The following is a 26,728-nucleotide window of genomic DNA, read 5'->3' as shown; positions in this document are numbered from 1 at the left end:
CTGCCACTGATACTCCTCACTTCAGCCTGGCACTGTTCTAATCATATGAACACGTGGAATCTTCATACAGTGCTGCTAGGGAGGTACTGTGCTAAGGTCCTCATCAAATGTAAGATGCCATCAATAAGAAGATGCTCCGGTATTTTATACACCCTTAGGAAAGAAAAAACTCTGCCATCTAAACTAGGACACATCCCAACTGTGGAACAGTTAACATGAACACACATGCGCTGAGACTGGTTAAGAACAAAATGATAACACCCACTTTGCAGATGAGGAAAAAGCGTGCCTGGGAAGGTGAAGGACCTGCCCAAGGCCACGCTGCTCATAAGTGGGGAACAGGGTTTGGACCACAAATCCAGAGACTCTTCAGGAGAGAAGGCCAAGGGCAGGTCCTCGGGGCTGGTACCAAGGGTGGGAGCAGATCAAACCTAGGATGGGGCCCTAGATTAGGATCCAGGGGATAAGGTCCAGGAGAGGTAAACCAGCATGGCCCAGGGAGGTCAAGGGCAGAGTCTGAGAAGAGGTCAGAGGGTGCTAAGGAAAGTGCGGGAGGTAGGACAAAGTCAGGGCCAGACTCTGGGATCAGAAGGGTCAGAAGAAGAACTAGAGGGTGGGTCCTGGGGTCCCCAAACCCCCAGCATTCCCTTCCTAGGAAACCAGGCTCCTAGTAAACCCACACCCTACCCTCCCTCCTGGGTTCCTAGGGGGAAAACTGAGGCCCCGCCAGCTGCCCACTCTGGGCTCCTCCCAGGCCCCAAGTCTCACCTACGAGCACCTCCTTCCGCTCCAGGATGCTCTTCTGGGGCAGCTGAGCCGCCGAGCTGCCTGAGTCGATGGCGTTGTCCAGGAGGCCAGGGCCTGGGCGGGCGCCCTTGGGCAGTGTCCCGGGCGGAGGTGATGGCTTGGCTGCGGCCCCACCCACAGCCACCACCTCATTGGCTGTGTCTGGCTGTGTGGTCTCTTCCTCTGACAGCTCAAAGTCCCCACTGGGTCCCCCGCTCACTGGCATCTCTGGCTCATCCCGGATGGTGGTCAGGAAGGACTCTGGAGTTGGGGTCTGTAGGGAGGGCAGCATGAGCCCAGGAGCCAGGCCCAGAACCCCCGCCACAGGACAGCCATACACACATGCACACTAGCCCACTGCCACCACTCCACTTCCCTGGGAGGGCTGACACTCACTACGCACTCACCATGGGCCAGGCACTGTGCTAAGCACATCATGGGCTTTTTCCCCTCACAATATTCCCATTAAGAAGGTATTAGCGCCCCTACATTGCAGAGTAGAAAACAGGCTCAGAAAGGTTAAATGACTTGCCCAAGGACACACAGCTAGTAAGTGGTACAAGCAGCACTAAAATCCAGATCTGTCCAACCCCAGAATATGTGTCCCTAACCACTACGCTACACTACCTCTGTTCTCATCCTGGCCACATCCTGGTCCCCACCCCATCTCTATCCCTTCCTTCTCCAGCTGCCTTTGTAATAATCCTTAGCAGATTACGGTCAGGGACTGTTGTCTGGGGACAGCTGGGTGCAGACTTTAAATACTTGGGCCTGATCCTCAATCCATGTGCCTGGGGCAAGGCTGAGTCCCTTAGCCTGAAGGTCAGTCCAGTAAGTAAGTGTAAATTGCTCAGTCACATCCAACTCTTTGCAACCCCATGGACTGCAGCCCACCAGGCTCCTCTGTCCATGAGCTTTTCCAGGCAAGGATACTGGAGTGGGTTGCCATTTCCTTCCTGACCCAGGGATTGAACCCAGGTCTCCTGCACTGCAGGCAGATTCTTTACCAACTGAGCTACAAGGGAAACCAGAGATCAAACACAGGTCTCCCACATTGCAGGAAGATTCTTTACCAGCTGAGCCACAAGAGAAGCCCCAAGGTCAGTCCAAGAGCACCACAAATCTCGATGGCTGCCAGCACCTGGAGGCAGGATCCCAACTAGAGCTGGGATCGCAGCAAGGATGGAGCTGCTTCACAGGTGCACATGGAGACAGTGGGTCCAGTGTCCAGGCCCAGGAAAGGCCATGCACATATCCAGAGGCTGCACCAACGACCTGCTCTCCGTGCCCCAGCACTGCGTCCCCAGCCTGCCTGGCCAAGCATCTGTGAAACACCAGGTTTCCCTAGCTGCTCAGAGGAGCCTGGAGCAGGGATTGTGTTCCGCTGGGGCTGGCTGGGGATCAGACGGGCTGATGCTGACCCAAAGGCAGCTCCACAGCCTGGGCGGTCCTCCTCGATGAGGCGGATGCAAAGGGCTTTAGCACCCCAGTCAATGTCACTACACCCACTCCTTGCCCAGCAGCGGCAGCAAGGATCAGGCTACTTCTCCCACTTCCTTGATCCCGTCCCCATCCTGGCATTCCTGGTATCCTCACCCTCTTCCCTGAAACACCGCCCCCATCCATAACACCCCAAACACACACACATACACACCATCCATAACACCCCCCACACACACATACACACCCTAGAGCTGACTGCCAGGTTCAAATCCTGACTCTGCCACTGCTGCCTGTGAAGACTTGGAAGGTGGCCCCACCTTAAGGGAGGATGGTGGCAATGCCCCTCCCCGCCCCCATGGGGTAGGCATGAGAGGGCGAAGAGATGGTGGCACAGCTAAGCGCCTAGCGCTGTGCCTCCACCCAGGCAGCCTCCATGGACATGGCCTGCAGTGTTCCTCTCCCACCACCCAGCTCTTAATCCCCCTCAGATGGACAACAACAACGATGATGACGGTGGTGGCGACAACAAAGTGAAACTTTCTGCGTGTTTAGGATCGCCAGGCACTGCTCTAAGAGCCTTGGCCCTGTTGGGGAAGTTAACTCTCACAACCCTGCGATTTGCATTCTTTTCTCCTTTTCACAGATAAGGAAACGAAGGTATAAAAAGGATCAGAGACTTCCTGAAGTCGCATGGTGGTAGAAGCATTCCAGTCCTGGCTGTAGGGCTCCGGAGTCTGTGCTTTCAACCAGAACACACAGGCCCTTGGCCCCTGCCCCTTTTAACACTCCCATTCTCCCAGTTCCTTCCTCATTAATGTCTTCATCTAACATCTAAAGACCCAGGCCCGGTCCCTCTTCCATCCCCATCCATCTCGACCTCTGTGCTCACCCTGTGACTTACCCGCAGCCCTGGCCTCATACCTCTCTCACCCTCCCGCTCCGTCTGGCTCACCTCCAGAACCTCCTAGATCTCCACCCTGGCCAGCTCCATCCTCCTCCCCCCACCTCCACCCCCACCCCCACCCCTGAGCCCTGACCCACCCTCCTCTGCCCTGTGACTCCCTGTCCTCTCCACACCGGCTCACCTGAGCCACCTCCGTGGGTCCAGGGGCGGTGGTCCCCAGGGGCAGGGTGCTCTTCTCAGGGATATCAGGCTTCTGGGTGGTAGCCGGCCTGGGAAGGGCCCTTGGCCTGGAGGTAGCTGTGCTGACCAGCCTGGGCGTTGGGGCCTCTGTGTCCAAGACAGCCACCGTGGTGGGAGGTGAGGGCGCCGCTGGGGTGGCGGCCCGGGCTGTGGCCGCTGTGGTCAGTGGCAGAGGCAGAAGCCTCCGTACGCCGGTGGTCCTTACGACAGAGGTGGTGGCCACGGACGGGGGCACCGCAGGGATGCTGGGCGCAGCGGTGGCCACGGTGGCGGGCGCTGTGGCCACCGTCGGGGGCCCTGTGGCGGTGGCAGTGGTGGTAGCTGTCGGGGTGGAGACGGTGGTGGCTCTCTGGCTGGGCTCTTCTGGCACCTCTGTCACCAGTGGGGGGCTGGTGGCTGGCTCCGGGGTGGGGTGCTCAGAGGGGAGCTCTTCAAATGGGGTGCCCACAGGCTGGATGTCCATGGTGGGCAGCACCGCGGGGGTGGTGGACATTGCCAGGGCGACATCTGGGCTGAACCGCATGGCTGTCTCAATGCCCGACTCCTGCTCAAAGTCTGAGGGCGTGGGGAAGGGGGAGAAGGCATGAGGATCCCAGATAAGCAACAGCCATCAAGATGGGAGGCTCCCAACCCTCACCCTTTGCGTAATTTTCCCAAGACAAGAGGAGGGAAAGGAGGAAGGCACAGTCTGGTCAAAGCTTACCAGCTGACTGATGGGGCCAGTGATGCTTCCCAACGCCTCTCTGCCTAGCCAAAAATTCTAAGGGACCACCTCTTCCAGGAAGTCTTCCCTGACTATTCCAGCCCACCTAGTCTGGAGCTTTTCTAGCAGACTGAATCTAGGCAGTGGCAACTCAGGCCCTACTGGCTTCAAATCTTGCTAGAGGTTGCAGGCAGGGGAGGGGAGGATGGCTGTGGCATTCTGGGAAGAGTCAGACATGCATACAAGCTACATGAATACCCCCAGAGGCACAAGCAGACAGCAAGAAGGAGAACAAGCCCCTCCCACAGAGCCTGCTTGAGCAATCTGGACTCCAAACCCAGACAGGTGAAGGCAGGGCCTTGGGAGAAAATAAGGAGAGAGATAAGCCATACCAGCTCCCAGAGGGGACTGAACCAGGCAGAGGAGGAGTGGGGAGGAGCCTGAGAGGTGTGGAAGTAGAGATGTCACCCACCATCAGGATGGATTTTATGAAGATTCTCACAAGATTTATAACTCACGAGAGGCTTAAAGGAATGGGCTAAAGTGAGGAGACTAGAGGCGAGGGGCTGTAGGTGGCCAGCTCCAAAGCACACAGACCCCCACCATTCCATTAGACTCAGCCTGCCCCCTCCAGGGCCCCAATCTCAACACACCCCTTTTTACTACCAGTTGCAGAGCTTCATCTCTGTGCCAGGCCCTGACTCTTAAACGGAAGCCTTCCAGAAGCTCGGCGTGTGTGAGCGGGTGCCAAGTCGCTTCAGTCCTGTCTGACTCTGCGACCCCATGGACTGTAGCCTGCGAGGCTCCTCTGTCCATGGGCTTCTCCAGGCAAGAATGCTGAAGGGGGTTGCCGTGCCCTCTTCCGGGGAACCTTCCCCATCCAGGGGTCAAACCAGCCCTTCTTAATGTCTCCTGCATTGGTAGGTAGGTTCTTAACCACTTGCCACCTGGGAAGAGCCCCCAGAGGCTCCGAGAAGGCAAATTGATCACCATTTACAGATAAGAATACAGACTCGGGGGAGGGAAAATGGCCAAAGACAGCACAGCCATTAGGTAGAGAAACTGGGATCCACCTTAGCGTACCTCGCTTATCTCATGGGGCCTTTCTGGGCGGGACCATGGAACTGGTTTGTCTCAGGCACCACTGGAAGCCCCGCCTGTTTTTCTGTCACTGTCCTGACCCCGCCCTTGGCCACCGCTGATTGGACAGAGGGGGGCCACCTGACCCAAGTTGAGCCAATCAAATGGTCTCTGCTCACTGCACCTTAAAAGTTGACCACCAAGTTCCTCCAAGTGGTCACGACAGTATGAAACCTGGGTTACTGAGAAGTGTCTGTGTTCCTTGACAGAGGCTGGAGGTCTGCAGGGAGACCCAAACAGTGCAAACAGAGACGCAGAGACAGAGAAACTGGGAGTGCTGGGCTCCTTAAGGCCCCGGTTCCACCCCGGGGGAGGACGGCCTGCCCTTTACGTGCTTAAGGTCCAGGAGCTGCCCCTCAATGACCTCTCCCTCCCCCAGCCCACGTTTAAGGGAGCCTACCCTATGAAGGCTCCTCTTCCTTGCCATCAAAGCCTCGGATGGGGCACTGGAGAGAGACTTAGTACTGTTGACATGATATATAGGAAAAGGGAAGGGGATACTTACAGCCAGAGCCCGACCCGGAGTAGAGGTCGTCCAGCTCGTCATCGGGGAAGGAGTCGTCATCCCCAGAGCCCTCGAGGTCCACGGGCCTCTCAAAGTTCTCACTGCGCCAGCGCTGGGCCTGAGGAGGGCAGGTTGGGCACAGGGCTCAGCACCTGAGCCCAGTGGCCTCGAAACGCCCAGAGGAGCAACCGGCACTCTCCAAGGCGAAGTGACAGTGGAGGGACAGCATCAGATGTGGCCTCCAGAGGCAAAAAGAGAGCCGCGGTAGGCCGGATCACCACTTCCTGCCTTGTCAGGGTGCTGTGGGCACGCAGTGTGCCAATATGTGCTGAGCGCGCCTCAAAGCAGCAGGTGCTCAGCATAGGGCAGCCACATCTGCCCCCTTCCACAGCCTAGAAGACTGAAGCCCCACTGCCCCAGGCCACCAGACAGCATGTGATGTGACGAGATCCAGACTCTGCTAGGGATGCAGTGCCTCGCACCTCAAAATCCCAAAGGCAGGTCCATTCGTCCCATCAGACAGACAGAGGTATTGGGGAGGGCTGGGGCTCTGGGAGGGAAGAAACTTGGGTAATGGGGGAGGGAGAGAAGGGAGTGGAGTTCCTGGCTCTGGTCTTCCCCAAAACAAAGTCAACTCCCCCCGTCTAAACCTCCCTCCAAAGTATTTCATTGCCCAGAGTCAGCTCAGGGCATGGATGCCACTTCTGTCTGCCAACAAGGGTCTCCTGAGGGTCTGGCGGGGTGAGGGGAGTCCAGCCCTCCAGGTCCAAGACTCTTCCCAGAATCAGAACCTGGGAAGGTGGGGCGCTGTGGCTCCTGGACCCAGACCATCCCCCCACCCCGCCCCATTGCAACCCCAGCCTGAGAGCCAGCACTAAGGACATCAAAGACAGGAGCGCAAACCTGGATCCAGACTGAGCCCGGCCACAGTCCCTGCGTCCAGAGAGCTTTCAGAGAAAGATGAGCTGGTGCTCAGCTCTAGAGGGCTATTAGCACCTGGGTCTTAAACAATTGAACTAGACAGGAAAAAAGAAGAAATAGAGCAAGGCATCTCAAGCAGGGGGACCAGAATAGGCAAAGGCTCCAAGGTGAGGAAGTAGAGCCGGTGCCACCAGGGCTGGGTCTGGGGGCCTCATCCAGGGTCCCTCAGAACCCCTGCAGTCACTGCAGTCCAGGCACCCGGTCCCGGTCTGCTCCTGGAACACGCCTGCCTGGTGTCTTCTGCCTCCTTAACTCATGCTCTTCCCTCCACCTGGAACACTCTTCCCTCCCATCCTCTCATCCTCCAACTTCCCACCAGCTAACTCTCACTCCCCATCCCTTCTTCCGAGAAGCCCTCCTACTTTGAGCTTTCAGAGCATCCATCCGGTGCTTCTGAATTCACCTCTCTCACCACTTGTGAGCTGGGCAGGCATGGGTATATACTTCTTCTGTGACTGTGCCCACCCCCAGTAAACTATACCTTGATGGAGCAGGACCATGTCAGACACACAGTGGGTATCAGCAAGTATCTGGGAAGGAATGGGCTTAGTGTTGGAGGATGCAGTTCCTGGGTAGTGGGGATAGGGGGTGGGTGGGTGCAGGACAGGCCAGAGTTCAGTTTGGGGAAGCCCCATCACAGGCTCTCAGGGTTCAGCTGGCAACTTTTCCCTTGGAAACTGGTCAGGTTTTATTCTGACTGCACGTCAGAATGTTGTAAAAACAGTACTCAGCAGTTTAGAAGGTCTGACATGGAGTCTGAATACCCCTACTGTTTGACTGACATGGGGAGCCATGGAAGGTATGTTAGCAGGAGAGGGGCTAGCTCAGCATTACGACCTGTGCTCAGCCTCTCACACCTCTGCCCCTGACAGCCCCCTCCTGGAGTTCCTATGGAGCTAGAGAGAGGATCCCGATCCTGGCTTCTGGGCCCCGAGCCTCGACCACCTGCTCTAAAGCCCTACCCAGGCCAGGCAGGGCAGGAGGCCAGGGCGGGGAGCCAGGAGATTCCCCCCAGCATACCCGTCACCCTCCCCCCAACACACACACACACACACACACACACACACACACAGTCTCAAAGTAATGAATTAATCAGTATTTACTTGCTACCAGTGAGTCATGGAGTGGAACAATTAGAGTAATTGCTCTGTGACTAATTGCTGGGTCTTCCCCCGTTTTAGACATTTCAGGAGCTCAGAGCAGCTACCATCCAACCTTCCCCAGTTGCCATCTCTGCTCCCACTTACCAGAGGTATAAATCCCCAGGACCCAAAGGGTAGGTGCTAGGTGGTCCCCTCCCACCAGCCTCTCTGACCCCAGCTTAGCTGGGGTCCCTTGGAGGTTTTCTGCTCCATTCTTAGGCCAGCAGCCTAAAGCCAGAGACGCGCAGCATGATGGGGCCCGAGCAGGGGTGGGGCCCAGACTGTCTCTCCCCCAGAGCATCTTCACTGTCTCTACGTCCTTCCAAGCAACTCAGGGAAGTTGAAAGCCATTTACCTGGGAGGAAAGGGCCCAAGAAGTCTGTGGTCTCAGGGGACCCCCAAACTGGGGTAAAGGTGGGGGGCCAAAATAGGGAGTCTTCATGATTCCACAGTGACCAGCACCACACAGCCGCCCCTAACAACCTGCTCCCAGAGAGGCTTGCACAAATTCAAACCCCCCACCCCTGCAACGCCACACAGAGCCTTGAAATGACATACCCAGACACACCCTGACACACTCACCTAAAGGCAGCCAGAGGGAGGGAGCCAGAGGGAGGCAGCCAGAGAAAGGCACTGTGTGTTGGCATGCCTTTGGGTGCAAACAGGCACATACATGGAGGGGGTGCAGACACTAAAAGGGGGCACGCGCGGTGCAGCTCTGAGGCTCAGAAACAAGTATGGAGCCTCCTGGGAACCCGTCGGCCTCCACTCAGGTAGCTCTCACCTAGATACTATTCATCCCTAGCTCAGTAGCCATCGACATGACAACCGTTACCATGACGACCATTTCCTCCATGCTAAGGACCAGGAGCTCCAGCTCCCCACAGAGATGTGGGGGGGGGAGGAGGGCGGGAGGTGGGGGGAGCAGGAGAGGGAGAGATCCTAGAAGAACAGAGAGAATGACAGGGAGGGGGAGGGCGAGGCACCGGATGGGGACAGAGATGCAAGGACAGAGGGAAGCCAGGGGTCAGAGGGGCAGGGGCGGGGGTGACAGGGAGGAGGGAGTGGAGGGAGGGCTGGGTGTGCAAGAGAAAGAGAGAGAAGGCAAGAGTGGGAGGCGGAGGGAGAGAATTCTCTCACATCTTAATTTAGCCTCACGCTCATCAGACACAAAGCTGGGGAAGGGGCCACCTCAGTGATTTTCCAAACCTGCATCCAAGAAAACATTCTTTCCAAAAAATGAGCAGCCCCCGGATGGAGTAGAGGGGGTGATGGCCAACAACCAGGCACCCCTGAGTTCACCCCGAGAAACTTAACCCTGGGACACCTGAGACCTGTGGGGTGGGGTGCAGGATTCCATCTTGCCTGCACACCCCCCACGCCTAAGTGTGCCAGCTGTACCCCTCCCTGGGGGACTAGTGCTCACAGGGCCCTCCCAGGAACGCTATAGGGGTGCTGAAGCTACCAGGGCTGCAGAGAGGAGGGGGGTTGGGGAACAGAACCCGGGAGATAGCAGGGAAAGCCTGAAGTCACAAGTACCAGAGGGGGTGATGACAAACAGCCTTTGACCCCCAAATGACCTATTTGCATAATTCCATGCATAATTAGCATAATAATCTGTACCAATTCCCTTAAAAGAGCACCCAAGTCAAATGCCAGCCTCCCCCAACCCTCACTGTGTCCCTTCCAGGTAAACCACACACCCTCCCATGCCTGATAAACATATCCCAAACAAGGGTGCCTGTATGCGTGCATGCATACACACCCACCCACCCACCCACCCAGCACAGACGCGCACACACAGTCGTGATCCACACTTACCAACCCCAACCTGTGTACCCACAACTCACAGACAACAGCCTAGCACATTCCACCACAGGCTCACCCTTTTGCTGCCCCCCAGCTGCACACACACAGACACATAGTTGCCCCCCTCTCCTCACCTAATACACACTCCACACAAGCTCGACAAGATCCACAACCACACGGGTGGCGCACACAGACCCTCCCCACAACCAAGCATTGCTATTCATATTCCCCATGCCAGTGACCCCTTGGACTCTGACCAAACCTCACAACTTGTAAACAACCTTTCTTCACGCTTGCACTCCCCACACACAAACAGCTCACTGCGGAAGCCCCTGCATCTTCTGCTTCCTGCCACCACCTGTCCAGGCCAAGACACCCACCCAGAGGCTCTCCCAGCAGCGGAGGAAACTCCAAGCTAGCTGGGGGAGCTACTGAGGGTCCTCAGGGGGCTCTAGAGACCAGTGCCTACCCTTGTGGAGGCCCCATCCAAGGTCAGGTGCTGGAAGCACTCCAACCTGTGTCACTGGCTTCAACGAGCACCGCCTCCCACGACTTCATTATACCCACTTCACAGATGTAGGTACTGAGCCTCCCATGACTTCATTATACCCACTTCGCAGAGGCAGGCACTGAGCCTGGGGTCTAGAACTGAGACATGACCGTGGGTCCTCAGCCTCTGGGTCCTTCCTCCAAACCTTCCAGGTCGCCCCCAATCTGCCGCTCATCTAGAGTTCCTAAACCTGTGACCCACAGCCCTTGAACAACCTCAGCTCAGAACTACCACCCACCCACACCATACACACGCTGGCACATGGCAAACACCCAAATGCTCCCAAATACCCACTGCCCACAAGCTCCACCCATGCGTCCATGAAAAAGCACCCACGGCACCACACATACGTGCCCCCACTCAGACAACCAGCTACAGGCCCCTGACACCTGCCTCCACTCCCCTCCACACACGTGCACCATGCACACACCATGCACACTTTCCCTCCAGGGTACATACAAGCACACACACGCCAGGTGAGACGTGGCACCTTTCCCAATGGACATACCCCCTGCCATTTTTCCTCACATCCCCCTTGTCACCATCTTACTTTATGCTGACCTACAGCCTTGACCCACAGAAGTAACTCAGGCTCCCTGCCCCGATGGGACCAGCAGTGACGTGAGCTGCCAGCCACTGGCTCTCTCCACCCCTACCTGATCCTCTCCATAGGGTTTTAGAGCCACTGGGGTGGGTAACTTCCACCACCGTCCCTCTCTAGTGGGGTTGGGAGGAGGGGACGTGTTCAGGCAGAAAAGCAAGGCATCTCCTTCCTCCAGTCCCCAGCCTCCTTCCAAGCCTTCCTTGGAGACCAGAAGTCTAGAATCTCTCATGCCCAGCAACCCCCCACCTGCCCCCCCACCTCATCACGAGCCTGCCCAGAGAAACAGGATAACACAGAGGTTAAACCAGAATGAATCAGCTCCTCCCCTCACTACCCATCGAACATCAGGCAAGCCAATGAATCTCTTGGCACCTCAGTTTTTTCATCTGTAAAATGGGGATGACAACTGCAGTATGTGACTCGCAGGGGTGCTGTGAGGATCAAAGAAGATCATGCATGTAATAGGCTTAAGGACAGGACCCAACACTGGGAGCTGAATAAAGAAATGTAGCTGGGATTATTGCTAGGTGGATGTTAATATTTCCATTATGAATTCTGAAGATTTTATCTCATGTAAGCCTCACTGAACTCCTGAAGGGAGTAGAATCAAGACAGTTACACCCAGGCTGCAGAAGCCACTATTCATGCCCAGAGAGCCCAAGTGGGCTTGCCAAAGCCACACAGCAGGGGAGCGCACAGAGAGAGAGAAAAGGAGATGCTGGGGGAGCGGGGAGGAAGGGCGAGTTACAGAAACAGACACACAAATTAGGTCAGCTGGCAGGGGGCCAGGAGCCCAGCACCCTGCGCAGTGCTAATCATGCTGCAGAAACTAAGAATAAAATCAAGTGTAATTAATTCTGCCCGCGCTTCCTTCCCCACATTAGCCAGACTTGGGCTGCCCTCTCCTGTGACTAGAGGGCATGTGAGCAATGGTTGGGGGCCCAACTTTGGGTTCTTGAACTTGGGTTCAAGCCCAGCTCTGCTTACTTGCTGGGTGACCCTGGGCAAGTTACTCAACCTCTCTGAGCCTCTGTTTGGTTAAATAATAATATATTTTTCATGGAGCTGTTCTGAGAATCAAGTAACATAATGCACCAAAAGCACTCTTGTTGCTCAGCACACAGCTGGCACTTAACCATTTGTTACTATTACTGCGGTACATCCCACAACCCCGACCCCACCTTCAGGCCTGAGTGATCACTAAGTTCACTCTCCCTTCTTACAGAGGCGGACACAGAGGCTCAGAAAGGGGATAAGAGAGGGTGGTGGGGAATTAGCCTACGACAACGCAGCATTCAGAGAGGTGAAGCGATCAGTCCAGTGACACACAGTGGGGCTTCACACCCGCTCCCGGAAGCAGGGTGGTCTCCGCAGAGCCCTCTAGATCCCCAGAGGCTCCATCCCCACCAGCACCCCACCACCACCCCCGTCCCCAAAAGGCCCTCAGTCCTGTGAGAACTCAATGCCCCTCACGCTCACCAGCTCCAGCCCGGAGACCCGGAGCGTCACCACAGGAATGTGGGCCGGGGCCAGGCTCTGGGCGGCAGGACAGCCAAGGTGGCAACACAATGGGGAGTCCAGACCCAGGAAGGGGGACGCCTCGGCCTCCACCCCGCCACCGTCCACAGCTGCTCTGGCTGGAGACCCAGAAGCCGCCACATTTACTGGCTGCCAGAGGGGTGCGGGGCACAGAGGCTGCGTCGGTGGGAAGGGTCTACGGACCCCAAGTCCCGGGGAGCAGAGGGGCCTGGGGGAGGAGAAGGGGGCACAAGGGCTGAGAAGGCCCCTCTACAAACAACCAGCACAGCCCAGACACACACCCGGTCCCCAACACATCTCCCCGCCTCCCTTATTCCAAACACTCGCCCCCAAATCTCCCGCAAGGGTAGCCTAGAGGGCCCCTCTCAGCCAACTGCTCTGCAGAGAGACATTCTGACAGCAGAGTCTCCCCACCCCCCCAGAGCCGCACTCCATCAGCTCCATCCCCTTCTCCACTACCCACCCCTGCACTCCCAACCATCCTCCCCAAAACCCCCTCCCCACGATGGCAATATTCCTCATCTACACTGGACCAGAGAGTTGGCAGCATCCTGGCTCAGGTGCCCACAGCCTCCCAGACCCAGACAAGCTACCCCCGACCCCCTAACCCCCTACCCCATCTCTGCATTTCCAAGTCTCATTTGGAAATGAACCAGGGCTTGGAGCTCTAAGCCGCCTTTCTGATTCGGACACTCTGGGTGCCCAAGAATTCAGCCCTTGGGTCAAAGAGAGCCAGGGCAGTGTTATTTATAAGAGAGAAAGTGGGGAATTAAGCTACTTTCCCAACATCATGGGACTAGTTAAAGAACTTAGGGCACAACCATGACATGGAATATTATGCAGCTCTCAATAACTGTGTTTTCACAAATCCACACTGTCTAATCAGGTTGTTAAAAGGCATAAATGCATAACAAAAGGGTTTTTTTTTTTAACTCATTTCAAAGAATATGCAAGGACATGGGGAAATGTACACTCTGGTTGTCAGGAGGCAATGAGGCATGACTGTTGATAGGATCATACAAACAGTTCTGTCTCTCAATACCTCAGTGACCTTGGACAGGTACTTAACTCTGTCAGCCTGGTTTTCCTACACAAAGATAATAACCACCTCGTGGGGTTCACTGTAACAGACTTAGGGTGCCCACACATTAATGAATTACTCAATAAATGTTGGCTATCAGTACTATGATCATCAAGTTTAAAAAATAGGTTAAAGAAAAAATACGTAGAACTTGATCCTGGTAATGAACATTACCAAAAGTTCATTTGGTAATGAACTCAATACCAAAGTGTATTTCTAAACACTGAATTCTACTAAAGGTTCCCAGGGGGCTCTCTCTGGGTGGTGGGATTACAAGTGGTTTTTCATTTCTCACTCAGGATCTGTTTGTATTTTCCAAATTTTCTACAATAAACTCAGAGTACTTTTGTTATTAGAAATAGCATGCTCTGAGTTCCCCTGTCTGCCGTTCCCTGGTTCTCTGAAACTCCTTGCCCCCCCGACCCCAGTCATTCTGCCGAGACCCCTGTTGGGGCTGGTCATGAGTTACGAGCAAACAGAGGAACCAGCAGAAAGGAAATGAACACAAAAGCCTCCGAGGGAGCTGGCAGGCTGGTGGCCCAGTGCCTACAGAGCTGCGTCTCACTGCAGACTGGCTGGCTTGGCAGGGCCCAGTTCCCTCCCCCCGCACTGACCGGCTGGCAGCCACGGTTGGCTTACAGCGATCAGACATCTCGACCACAGGCCACCCGCCAGCTTCTTGCAACAGCCTAGTTCCCACCCTGCCAGGCCCAGGCCCTCACTGTTGTCGCCTACACCTGGACAGAGGGTGACAGTGCAATCCTGGGAAGAGCAGCCTCCTCCTCAGCCCAGGGCTGGGACGCCCCTGTCACCGCTCCATCCATCAAGCCACCTGCCCTCTAGCGTCACCCTCTCAGCCACCCTGACTCACCCTGCTCAATTATTCCTGTCCCCAAGCTTGTGTCTGAGCGCAGGACCACCCACTGAGGCCCCCAGCTGCCCAGCCCACATGCTCCTCCCACACTGAATCCTTTGTGGATTCCCTCCAGGCCTTGCACGTGCTATTCCTGCTTCCTGGAACACTCTTCCACAGCTCTGCCCAGCCAGCAACTACTTGACCAGCCAGTCAGGACAAGCAGTACTTTTCATGAAGCACCTCCTGGGTACCAGGCACTATTATAAACACTCAGATTCCTGCGAGCCACAGGACAGGGACGTGCTCAGCAAGCTCTGGCAGCTCAAATACTGCCTCCCCTGCGAGGCCACCTCCTGCCAACCACCCGCCTGTTCTGAAGGGGGAAGTCCCTCCTTGGGGATCTACCTCCACTGCATTGTCATTTCCGGGGGCAAGGGGCCACAACCGTCTCCCGTCACTCCAGCGGGCCCCTTCTACCAGACTTCATGGAACCCACTAGGCCACCCTGGGAAGCACATTCTACTGCCTCCATCTACAGATGAGGAGACTGAGGCTGTTAAGCCACCAGTAGGGACACAATGGGATTTTTTTTCCCCCCTGACCCTGAGCAACAGTTATAGCTCCCACAGAGGGTGCATGCGCTTAATATACGCACCTGGCCTCATTTCTCTTCATGAACATCTTACCAGTAGGGATTATGAGCCCCATTTCACAGATGGGCAAACCAAAGTTCAGAGAAGTGAAGCAACTAGCCCAAAGTCACACAGCAACTGGGGCCAAATATGAACCCTGGATTAGCTGGACCTGCACACCGGCTTCCACCCCTCATCAGGAAGTTCCTCAAGGTCAGGGGGACCAGGGGCGGCGCAGGAAAGCTTCAGGGTCTATACACCACCCCCCACATCCAGCCCAGCACCCTGCACAAGGACAGACAGACTCGGAATGAGAGGAAATGGAAAGGTAAGTCCTGTTCCCATGACAGGTGACCCAGCTCAGGTGAGCAGCCCCACCCACCACCCCACGACTCACCAGCAGGTGCCCCTGGGTTTGAGTCTCCAGGCTCTGCAACCGACCCTGCCAACAGACTCAGCCCTGGGAGACATCTCCTGGACTGACTGACAAAAACCCATCCTGACTTCCAGAGAGCCCCGGTCAGGTTCCGTCACCTCACTGGGCCTCAGTCTGCCCTCCCACAAAATGGGATGATGATACCCAATGTACCAAGACTCCAGCTGTGACACACCGAGCAGTTACCAGGCAACTAGTAAGTGCTGGGGCATGAGCCAGTGTCTCTGCTCAAAGCTCCCCTCCTCAGCGTGGCCCTCCCTGAACCCCAGCTCCACCCACATAACCTCCCCACACATGATCGCTCTCAACACCAGGCTTACTCCTCATAGCCCACCGCAGACTGAAATTAGCTTGTTTATTGACCTCCTTGTCTAATGCCTAGCTCCCCCTTGAAGAGCTCCTGGGGGCAGTGACTGGGACACAGTCAGCCTCCATCAATAGTCATTCACTGAATACTGTGAATGGGCGCACCCCTACAGACCCGCTTCACCCACTTTTCTAATTACTATAGGCAGGGCCCTCTCCTCTGGCCTCCGTCTCCTCATCCATAAAACCAGATGGGTGGACAAAGTTCTCTCCGATCCCTCCAAAAGCCAACCAGGGCTCCAACTCATCTGGGAGGAGGGAAGAGAGACAGAACTGATCCCAGCTGTTTGTCATAAAATGAATATGCAAATTATATGCAAAACATGCAGGAGAGTAGGTTCCCAGTGGAGCCTGCACTTCTGGTCCCTTCACAACCAGGCGTGGGCTGGGAAGGCTGGAGCATTTACTGAGCGCCCACTAAGTGGCAGGCCCCTTACGGACGGGACCAGGCGGAATGGGCCTCCTTACTCCATAGACTCCAGCCAGTCGACCTGCTGGAAGTGACAGAGAACTCAGCTGGCCAAGTCAGGATGGAGTTGAGGGGAGCAAGGCAGGTGGGATGGGGAGCTGGTAGTGGGGGTGGGGCTGGGAAAGCAGAGAGAGACCCCAGTGTGGTGTGTCTGGTCCTCACCCCACAGAATGAGACCTCAGGAAACGCAAGCCCACAGGGCACAGGATGCTTCTGCCCTGTCTTGGGGGCCACCTGAAGCCAGAGGTGGAGGTCGCAGGGACTTGGCCAGCCCTGCGGATCCTCTGGGACTCCAGAAAACCAGATAGACCCTGCCAGTGCCTCCAGCTGTGCAGGGACACACAGCTCTGCCATCCCCCTCAGAGCCACCCAGGCACACGCTAGGCACACACTACCCACACACGTGAAATGTGCCCATGCGGGAGTGTGCAGCCTCCCGAGGAGTCTAGCTGTGGTCTCCCTCACCCTTCCATTTGCCAGGGTATTTAGAACCAGCGCAAACTCACTCACAGTGGAGATGCAACTCCCCACCCCCAGCCCAGGATGATTCCCCTGGCTTCTGAGCGGTTCCATGGGTCAGAAAAAGCTAGGCTCCATATGAGTCATGGGGACCTCAGGGGCCCCCAACACCATTGCCTAGACGAGACACTGAGGCACAGAGCAAGGAGTCAGGAAAAAACAGGAGGAGGCCTGCCTAGGGCACATTTGCCGCCAGGGCCCGCTGTCAGCCCAAGATGACATGCTGTGAGGTTCACCCCAGCCCTTACCCTCATCTCCTGGGTCCTAGGAGACAGGTGGGACCTCACCTCACAGTAAGCAGGGGCTCTGAGGCTAGACTGCCTGGATCCAAATCCCAGCACTGGCCCTAGGCAAGAAAGTCTACCTCTCTGAGCCTCGTTCTCTTCTACAAAATAAGCAAAGTGATAGTACCAATCTCAAAGGGTTGGAAAGAATAAATGAAGTGATCCAAACAGACTCTCAGGCTAAAGCCTAGCTACCTCTCGGCTGGCTGACCGTGAGGCAAGGTGCATGGCCGGAGCCTCAGTTTTCCCATCTGCAGATGGGCCAACAGGATAGCCCGGAGGTCATGAGAACTGAAGCAAAGGTTCTGACACCGAGTCTGCGGTCAGAACACCAAGATTTCTTTCTCTTTTCATCTGCTCTCAGAGGCCCCGTGATTCCTGACCACCCTCAGCTTCTCCCCTTGATAATCATGTTCTGTCACTAAATGCATGGAGGTTTTTACAGCTATGGTGCTGTTAAATCTTCTAAACAACTCAAGGGATAAATTTTCTTCTCAATTTTGCAGTGAGCACCCTGACTTGTCAAATACAGGTGTTCTATAAATACCTGAGGCATGAATGATGCAAGGATAATGTGATCAGAAAGTCAGAACATAACAAGTAGTGGTGAGGATGTGGAGAAGTTTGAACCCTCATGTACCGCGGGTGGCAACGGAAAACGGTTCAGTCACCCTCGAACACTGTCTGGCAGTTCCTCAAAAGGTTAAACATAGAGTTACCACCATATGGCCCAATAATTCGACCCCAAGGGCATATGTTAATACATCCAAGGGAAGTGAAAACATATGTCCACACATTTTAAAAATATCAGCATTATTTGTAACAGCTAAAATGTAGAGATAACCCAAATATCTGTCAACTGACAGAAGAAAAAAAGTGATGTGTCCATATAATGGCATATTATTCAATTTAAAAAGAAGTGAGGGCTTGATACATGCTATCACATGGATGAACCTTGAAAATATTATGCTGAGAGAAAGAAGCCTATCACAAAAGACCACATGGTATATGATTCCACTAATATTAAACGTCCAGGATAGGCAAATCCACAGAGACAGAAAGCAGATTAGCAACTGCTCAGGATTGGGTGATTGGGGGGAAATAGGGAGTGACTGTTAATAGGTATAGGGCTTCTTTTAGCGGGTAATAAAAATGAATAATATTGGGGGTGGTTGAAAACTGTATATATACTAAAACTCCTTTAATTATATGTTTTAAATGGGTGGATTGTACAGAACATGAGTTAAATCATAATAAAGCTGTTGTTTAAAAGAGAAGAATGAATGTATGATGGCCATTCAGAGAGGGTGAGATACTTGCCCAGGGTCACACAGCAGAGCCTCAACTCAAATGCTCAGATGGCAGAGGAGGTAAGCCTTATCCTGGCTCACCTCCTTACCGTGTTTGCTGCTGCTGCTGCTAAGTCGCTTCAGTCGTGTCCGACTCTGTGCGACCCCATAGACGGCAGCCCACCAGGCTCCCCCGTCCCTGGGATTCTCCAGGCAAGAACACTGGAGTGGGTTGCCATTTTCTTTTCCAATGCATGAAAGTGAAAAGTAAAAGTGAAGTCGCTCAGTCGTGTCCGACTCTTCGAGACCCCATGGACTGCAGCCTACCACGCTCCTCCACCCATGGGATTTTCCAGGCAAGAGTACTGGAGTGGGGTGCCATCTCCTCCTTACCTTGTTTAGTAAACCCTAACTAAGCCCCAGGTTAGCCTCCCTAGCCTCAACCTCCAAAGGGCAAACGCTGATTCTGCAGACCACAAGTGGCAGGGCCCCAGCATAGCAGCTGCCTCCCCCGTGCTTGTCAAAGGCTACTTTGTCAGGTGGGGCCATTGGAAGGGGCAGGCTCAGCCAAGAGTGACCCCAAGAAGGCAGATGGCTCCAAACTCAAGCTGGCTGCCACCTGCGTTGCTAGATCCCAGCGTCCCCAGCTCCAGCCTTTGGCGGTGCCGGGATGTTTCCACTTGGACCCTCTGGGCATGTGGCTGGCCCCTGGCTGCCCTCAGGAAGAGACCTGAGGATACGTCCCTGCCAGGGAAGGGGTTAGGAGGACGGAGGGTCCCAGCGGTGACATGCAGGTGAGTCTAAAGATAAGTCCGTCTGCCCCGCCCCTGTCTGTCTGTCTAGGACCGTGGACAGGACCGAGGACAGATAGGTCGCGGGGCCCACCCCCACGCCCCGCCCCACCCTGCCTGCACACAGCTCCCAGGAACCCGCCTCCCCCCAGCCCAGCTGGCAGCCGCCGAGCCCCAGGCTGGTTTCCACCCCCTATTCGCTGCGCAGAGGCCCGTCTGTCCCAAGGGCTGGGCCTCTGACAGGTGTTCGGCGTCCCCCAAACCCCAACCAGGCTGAATCCAAGTTCGAAGCCTGCGCCGCCTGAGTTCCCAGCCTCCGGTTCACCACCTCGCCATCCCTGTTCCTCGTCTGGTCACTGAGAGGGGAGGGGGGCCCCTCAGGCTCCAGGGCAGGGGGCCACAACAAACCCGGAGGGTGGGGGAAGCCAGGAGCCCCATGGGGACCCCCCCCCAGCCCTCTGTCTCAGCTGTGGGAGGAGGGAACCAGAGAAAACCTCAGCGTTCCCCTGTCATCGCCCCAGCATCCTCACCAGTTTCCTACCAGTCCAGGGCATCCTGGTGTCCAGCCAGCCCATCCCCAGGCCCCGCCATAGGCTCTGCCCCCATCCTGAGTTCAGATGAAGTCCAAACACCCACAGGGTTTTAGGGACCCTAAGTGCCCAGCCCTCATGAGCCCCACAGTCCAAGGGGGAGACACGTCCTCCTCCTCTCACTTAAACATGACTCCCAGACCAAAAACTCCTTCAGCTGACCCATCAACCTGACCCTCTGCAGGCAGGCTCAGAGGCCCTGTTCTGGGCATCTGCCATCAGAGCCCCAGTCATACCAACTTGGTCCCCCTCCGCACAGCAGGGGCTCCACCTTAAGCAGCCCCACACCAGAGCAAGAGCCCAGGGACGCCCAGATGAACGTGTCCAAAAGGTCCAGCCCTGGAGCTAGAACAGACAGAGCCTGTGGGAGAAAGGACTGGACTGGAAAAGCCAGGCTCAAGATGGACACACGACAGAGAGCTGTTCCCAGGACCAGCTTGCTCCCCAGACCCCAGGTGGCCATCACCTCTGCAGTGACAGAAGCCTCTCATGACCACTGCCCCCACGATGACCGCTACTGGCCACCAGCTCTGGGTGCAACAACATGCTGGCTGGACTCTGAGCCAAGGAAACCCACATTCTCAAAACCACCCCACAGCTGCCCAAGGTCACCCAGCTGATGAGCGGCCATCAGAGTCTGAAATCAGAACCACCCTTTTTCCACCATTATCACAGGCACCCCTTATAGACCCACACAGACACATCCAAGCAAGGAGGCCAGGCTAGGAGGACTCCGCCTGCACAACCTCGGTGCCCCGCTATGGCGCCCTGGGCAGTACGCATGGCCTTCCCTCCCGCAGCGCGCTGGGGATAGTCTCACCTCTGAGCTGCGGCCCACGCTGACCCCTCCCAGGTTGCCTGACCTGCCTGCGGTTCTCAACAGGAGCACTGCGGACGCCGGGGTGGGACGGTTCTCCCGGCCCTGTAGCAGCCCTGACTCCCACCCAGTAAATGCCACCAGCAGCAACCCCCACTACTGTGACAGCCCAACGTGTCCTCATGTATCTTCGAATGCCCCAGGCACAGACACCTTCGAGGCCCAGCTCGGCCCCCACTCCCTCACCACCCCACCCTTGTCTCAGTGGCCACCTTCCTTTCCACTCAGGACCCCAGATTCAGCATCTCCCGGTTGGGCCTCATTTTCCTGCTTGGTCCAGGAGCACTTCAGCCAGAAACAGGGTTCCCAGAGGTCAGAATGCCCAGAAGGCTTCCCACTGAGGCCCCAGCAGGCAGGTGGTTAAATAAAGTGACTGCCTCCCCTGGCCTGACACAGCTGTCACTCTCCCTGGAGACACACCAGCCACACCCCTGGCTGGCCTCCCCAGCAGGTCTGCACCCCAGGGTTGGTAAATTCCATGTAACCAAGTCTCAGATGGAACCCAAGCTCTGAGCTCTGTGGCATCCCTGGAGGTCAGGCAGAAGACACAGCTCTGCGTCCCCTGCACCCGCCCCCGCCCATGCCTTAATCACCTCTAAGGAGGCCGGCTGACCAGCTGCCCCCTTGGCCTGGGCTCCCTGGACTCTGGGATTAAGAGCTGGGATTAAGGACGGACATATTCCTGGTAGTTCAGAAGCCCAGCAACCCATGTATATACGTGTGTGTGTGTGTGTGCGCACGAGGCATGCAGGTGGCACTTGCAGGGGCATTTGTGGGCAGGCGTGCAGCTGCATTTGTGCGCACACACCTTCAGGTTCTTAGGTGGGCTGAGATGCCTGAGATGTGGGCCTAGGTGTGCTCGTGTGAGCACAAGGGCTGCCTCTCTGTGAGTGGCTCATGTGCACTCGGGGGAATGTGTATCCCTGTCTCTGAGTGCCTGTGTGTCCACATACAGGGGTCTGTGTCTCCACACGTGTGCGCAGGACAGGTGTGTGCTCTTTCACACACACACGAATGGGTCTGCATGGGCACGTGCTTTTAGCCGTGCATCAATCCCCCCACCCTGAGGTGGCAGAGTGGCTCCTGGGAGACACTGTCTGCTGTCCTCCTGGGAGCTGCTGATACCATGGCCACCCAGGTGTTGGAAGCACGCCCCCTTACAGCCGAGAAAGGGGGCTCCTGATTCCCCCAGCCTCACATCAGAGCCACCAAAACAGCTGATGGCAAAGGAGCAGCCACAAACGGCCTTCCTACCCACGGGGACCCCTGGGCCCCACGTGTACCAGCACAGACACCAGCACCACGCGCACCCACAAACCCAGCCCTTCCCCCGAACCGAAACAGAAATGCAGCCTTAGCTCCACACAGATAGAGGATCACCTTGGGCACAACCACAGCCTTGCAGGCAGCCCCCCAGACACAGACTGGATCTGAGATTGTCCCCAGCGAGTGTTCCAGCTCCCCGCCTCACGGGACAACAGAATTCAGCCAAACCGGGGCTCAGCTCCCTGGAGGAGACGTTCTGCCTCTCACTGCTGGGGATCCTGAACATCCAAGCTCCGTCTTTAGGCACCACATCTTCATCCAAACAGTGCAACCAGGGGCTCACTTCCTGTGGCCCTTTGTCCGGGAAACTATGCTTCTGGAGGGGAGGATGAAGGGAACGTGTGGAGGTGTGGGGTTCCTGGGCCCAGAGAGTGAGGAGTAGAGTCGCCCCTCTAGCCCTGACCCTAAACACCCCTCGGCCCCCAAAGACTCCTGTCCCCCTTCAGGTCCTACCCGCCCTGGGTCGCAGTCAGAGAGATGGGAGGCTCCAGGGAGGGAATGAGGCAGAGCCCTCGGGGGAACCAGGGCAGGAGGAGGGAGACAGAAAAGGATGGAGGGAAGGGGAGGTGTGTACAGTGGACCGACGGAGAGACAGAGGAGGCGGTGGGCAGGAGATGGTGGGGGCCGGGAGACAGAGGACAGAGGGGGAGGATCTCCCGTAACCAAGCCTGAGCCTTGGGTAATGAGGCAGCAGGTGCCCACTGCTCCCCACTGCCAGACCCCACTCGCCTCTTCTCCAGGCTTGGGGGCCACAGGAGCAGGGCGCTGGGGAGACAGGAGGCGGTGTGACAGCAGGGGAGAGCCAGAAGTAAAACAGACTGAGGAGGCTCCAGAAGAGGAGGAAACAAAGCAGCAATGTCTGAATTGAGGGAAAGGAAACAAACTAATAAGTGTGAGGCCGACCAGCGAGATGATGTAATGCAGGGGCCGCTGCTGCAACCATGTATCCAGGTGAGGGCTCCAGAGAGGTAAGGCTGGAACCCTGTGGGGAGCCAGACACTGTAAAGCTGATGTCACAGAGCTCAGCAGTGAATCCTATCGCTTGTAGAAGAGCGGTGCCTGGGACGCAGGAGGGAAGGCGCTGAAGAAGGGCTCACTGTGCTTGGGAGCTAGGAGGAGAGGTTGGTAAATGATCCCCAGAGAAGGGGACATCTTTGCTGGGTTTTGGAAGACGAGTAGGAGTTTGCTGGAGAATAACAGTCCATGGAGGGTGAAGAGCGTGTGGGTAGACTGGAAGGCAAGAGAGATAACCTTGTACTCTGTACTCAGGGAATAGTCAGGAGTCTTGGGTGGTAGCGGGGTGTGGGGCAAAAGGATGAGGCTAGAGAAGCACCCTGAGAGCACTGAACAGAATCAGTTTGGCATAGCGGCTTCCCTGCGGCTCAGAGGGTAAAGCCTCTGCCTGCAGTGCAGGAGACCCAGGTTCGATTCCTGGGTCGGGAAGATCCCCTGGAGAAGGAAATGGCAACCCACTCCAGTACCCTTGCCTAGAAAATCCCATGGATGGAGAAGCCTGGTAGGCTACAGGCCATGGGGTCACAAAGAGTCGGACACGACTGAGCGACTTCACTTTCAGTTTCTTGAAGAGGTTAGGAAAGGCTTCCTGGGAGAGGTCAGTGGGAGCTGGGCCTGCAGTCTTCGCACAAAGAGACAGGTAAAGAGAAGAGACACGGTCCTGCCTGGGAGTCAGGGGACATAGTTCTTGGTCCCAGCTCAGCCACAGCCTTGCTGTGTTACTTCACGCAAGTCATTGTACCTCTCTGAGCCTCAACTTCCTTGTAGGTTAAACAAAAAGGTTGAACTGTGCTGTGCTTAGTTGCTCAGTGTGTCCAGCTCTGCGACCCCATGGACTGTAGCCCACCAGGCTCCTCTGTCCGTGGGGATTCTCCAGGCAACAATCCGGGAGTGGTTCGCCACGCCCTCCTCCAGAAAGGATGAACTACCAGCTCTCAAAAAAGCCCCTCTCAAAAGACCCACGGCAATGAGGTCATTCTCTTGGCCTCAGTTTCCCCTTCAGGACCGTGGAAAAGTCGGACGACAGTGTTTCCAAGGCCCTTCCAGCGCAAATCGTCTTTAGTCCTCTGGCCTTTCCTGAGTCTGGGCTGGCCTCAGCCCACAGCCCAAGCTGAACAGAACACGTGCAACACAGAAGCCCCGTACGGAAGCCAAGAGCCCAAAGCCTGGGCCAGGGCTCCCCCACAGCATCCCCGCAGGCTCGCCCAGCAGGACCTGAGCGGCCTTAAATCCATCCTTTCAGGCACCACCCTTCACAGGTCATAGCACACAAGGTAGCCTGCAGCAGCGCTTATGCACCGGATAGACTCTGACACTAGACTGGTGGTGTGGCTTAGTTGCTAAGTCACGTCTGACTCTTGCAACCCCAGGTAGACTGACCGGGTTCAAATCCTAGTAAGTGTGCCACTTCCTGGCTCTGTGATCTTGGGCATATTTTTTAACCTCTGTGTGCCTCAACTCCCTCTTTTGTAGAATCAAGGTAATAATGGTGTCTCCTTCATAAGCTTGTAAGGATTAAGTGAGCTTTCATACGTAAGACATTAGGCAGAGTGTATCGTACATGGCAGGCCCTCAACAGGCATCATTCAGTATTAATACTATCACATCCATGCTCCTGTTGGCATCACATGCCAGCCCTCCAGGGCAGGATGAGGCTGCACCCATTTTACAGACCAATGTCCTCTACCTTGAGGATGGAACCCAATGCCTTGCTTTGGACTAAAGCCCACCTTGTGAGCCACTGGGGTCTCCCATGCCAAGGCACTATGCTGTTCAACTGTTCAGCCCCAAAACATCCTGTGGCACAGGGCCAGGCACCCAGGAGGTGCCCAGTGAATGTCTGTTACATGCAAGAAGCAACACACTCTCCTTAGAAACAGCATGCCCTCCAGCAATGGCGCCTCCCCTCTCCAAGGGAAATATGTTCCCACTTTCACATATGGCTCCCTTCCCCCAGCTGGGAGTTGCTGCCTTTAACTACATTTCACTTCCCTATTATATCATGACCTTTCCCGCCTCTGAGCCTTTGTCCATCTTGATCCCTCTGCCTATCAATCTGCTGCCATCCTTCAAGGCCTGAACAAAGGACACCTCCTCCAGGGAGCCCTCCCTGGTTCCCTAGAGCCAAAAACCAACTTCTCTTTCCCCTGACTCACTTCCTCAGCCCCTCACCTCACTGGAACCTTCCTGAGGTCAGGGACCAGGCTGAGCCCCCTCAGAGTTCCTATTCCTCAGCACAAGCCAGACACAGAAGGGACATCAGTAAACAGCAGCTAAAAGTGACTGGCAGGTCAGCAGCAGAGTACGGACAAGACCTCAGGCACTGGACTCCCTGCCCAGGAAACTCTCTGCCCAGGAAACCAGACTCGCAGCCCAGCCTCCAACTGGCCTGGATCATGTCCCAGAGGCTGGGACAGAAGTGCTCAGTGTGATGGGCAAGCAAAGGGCACCTCCTACCCTGGTCCAGAAGGAACAACAGACAGCCCACCTGAAGGAAGCAGGCCTCCTGTCCTCTGCCCAGCCCAGCCGGCCTGCCCGCCCTTCCCAGCTGGGCTACCCCAGGTCAGCTCCTGCCCTCTTTGGCTTCTGGTCTTTCTGAGAGTTCCTCAAATGTGAGGACTGGAAGAGCCACTGGGTCACCCAGCCCGATTTCCCCACTTTGCAGATGTGAAAGTAGATGCTGGGGATGGCGGTGGGAGGCAGGACGTTGCCCCATAGTCACAGGACACGCCTGAAGCAGGTTCACTCTGAGACACAATCTTAGGGAAAGTATAACCATCAAAACAAGTAAAATACAAGTAACTATTCAGCAGCAGCTTCCTTTTAACTAGCTGCTAACTCATTTACTAGCTGCCCCTCCCCCAGCACTGCTCCTCATCCCAGCCTAGTGAACGAGAAGTTACTGGCCCAGGCGACAGAGGAGGAGAAAAGGCGAACTCAAGGAGTCGCGTGCCCAGATTCACACAGCTTCTATGGCAGAGCTGGGATTCGAACCCGTCGGGGAGGGAAGCAGGGCCTCCTCCCTGCTTCTCTTCAATGCCTGCCCTCACACGGACACAAACCCACCAAACAAGGCTCACTGACAAGAGGCAGGACACACACAAGATACCCCTGCACACCCACAGCCCCCAGCACAGGGCCAGGCACACAGCAAGTGCTCAATTCACGTCTGCAGAATGAACAGAGTAGTCCATCAAGAGACAGGCCCCAAGCCTCCTGGGCCTACCCTACCAAACAACAGGGCATCTCGGGAAGCACACTCCTGAAATACATTGCCTAAGCTCTTGGGCCTCTGTGTCACCATCTGTAAAATGGGGTAACAATAACTACTGCAGAGTGTCATGGTAAGAACTGAGATAAAGCATGTTAGGCACGTGGAACTGTGCCTGGTACATCACATGCGCTCTGTAAGGACTGGCCACTATCGCTATCACCACAGCACCTGGCTCCCCAGCAGCGGAGCAACTTGAGGGCAGGAACCAGGTAAAACTCAGCAGCGGACACCTCCACCCCACCCTCAATGGCAGCCTGGCCATGAGGAGTCGCAGTAGATGTATGGTGGGTGAGCAAACGGTGGGGACAGACATGGGCGCCTGCTCTAGCCATGGACCCTGGAGAGGGCGGCAGCATCTGGGTTCTGCCAGACACCCCAAGAAGTAAGAACAGCTTTCCCCTGCTCCCAATATAACTGCCACCCCCACCTCTCCTGGAGCCTTGCCTGCTCAGTCCCCACACGGCCCCCCAAACCCCAGCCCAGGGAGGGAAGACAGGCCTAATGAGCCACCCACAGCCCCCTGGTGCCCGCAGTCGAATTGGCAATCAGCTTGCTGCAATTAGATTTCTGAGATCCTG

General features: G+C 56.0%; 1 protein-coding gene across 1 annotated transcript in view; it reads right to left on the bottom strand.

The window, feature by feature from the left end:
• The window catches only part of SDC3 (syndecan 3), a 38,502-nt gene that overhangs the window by 4,221 nt on the left and 7,553 nt on the right, over positions 1-26,728 (bottom strand). Inside the window, exons 2-4 of the mRNA XM_068968507.1 lie at positions 5,722-5,839; positions 3,315-3,928; positions 769-1,060 (exon numbers count right to left, since the gene is read on the bottom strand). Coding sequence (XP_068824608.1) covers positions 769-1,060; positions 3,315-3,928; positions 5,722-5,839 — 1,024 coding nt within the window. The remainder of the gene's footprint in view (positions 1-768; positions 1,061-3,314; positions 3,929-5,721; positions 5,840-26,728) is intronic.

The sequence above is a fragment of the Capricornis sumatraensis genome, chromosome 3 (assembly GCF_032405125.1).
Source record: "Capricornis sumatraensis isolate serow.1 chromosome 3, serow.2, whole genome shotgun sequence".
Classification (NCBI taxonomy): Eukaryota; Metazoa; Chordata; class Mammalia; order Artiodactyla; family Bovidae; genus Capricornis; species Capricornis sumatraensis.
The sequence above is the reverse complement of the archived record's forward strand: the minus strand, read 5'-3'. Positions and strand labels throughout refer to the sequence as shown.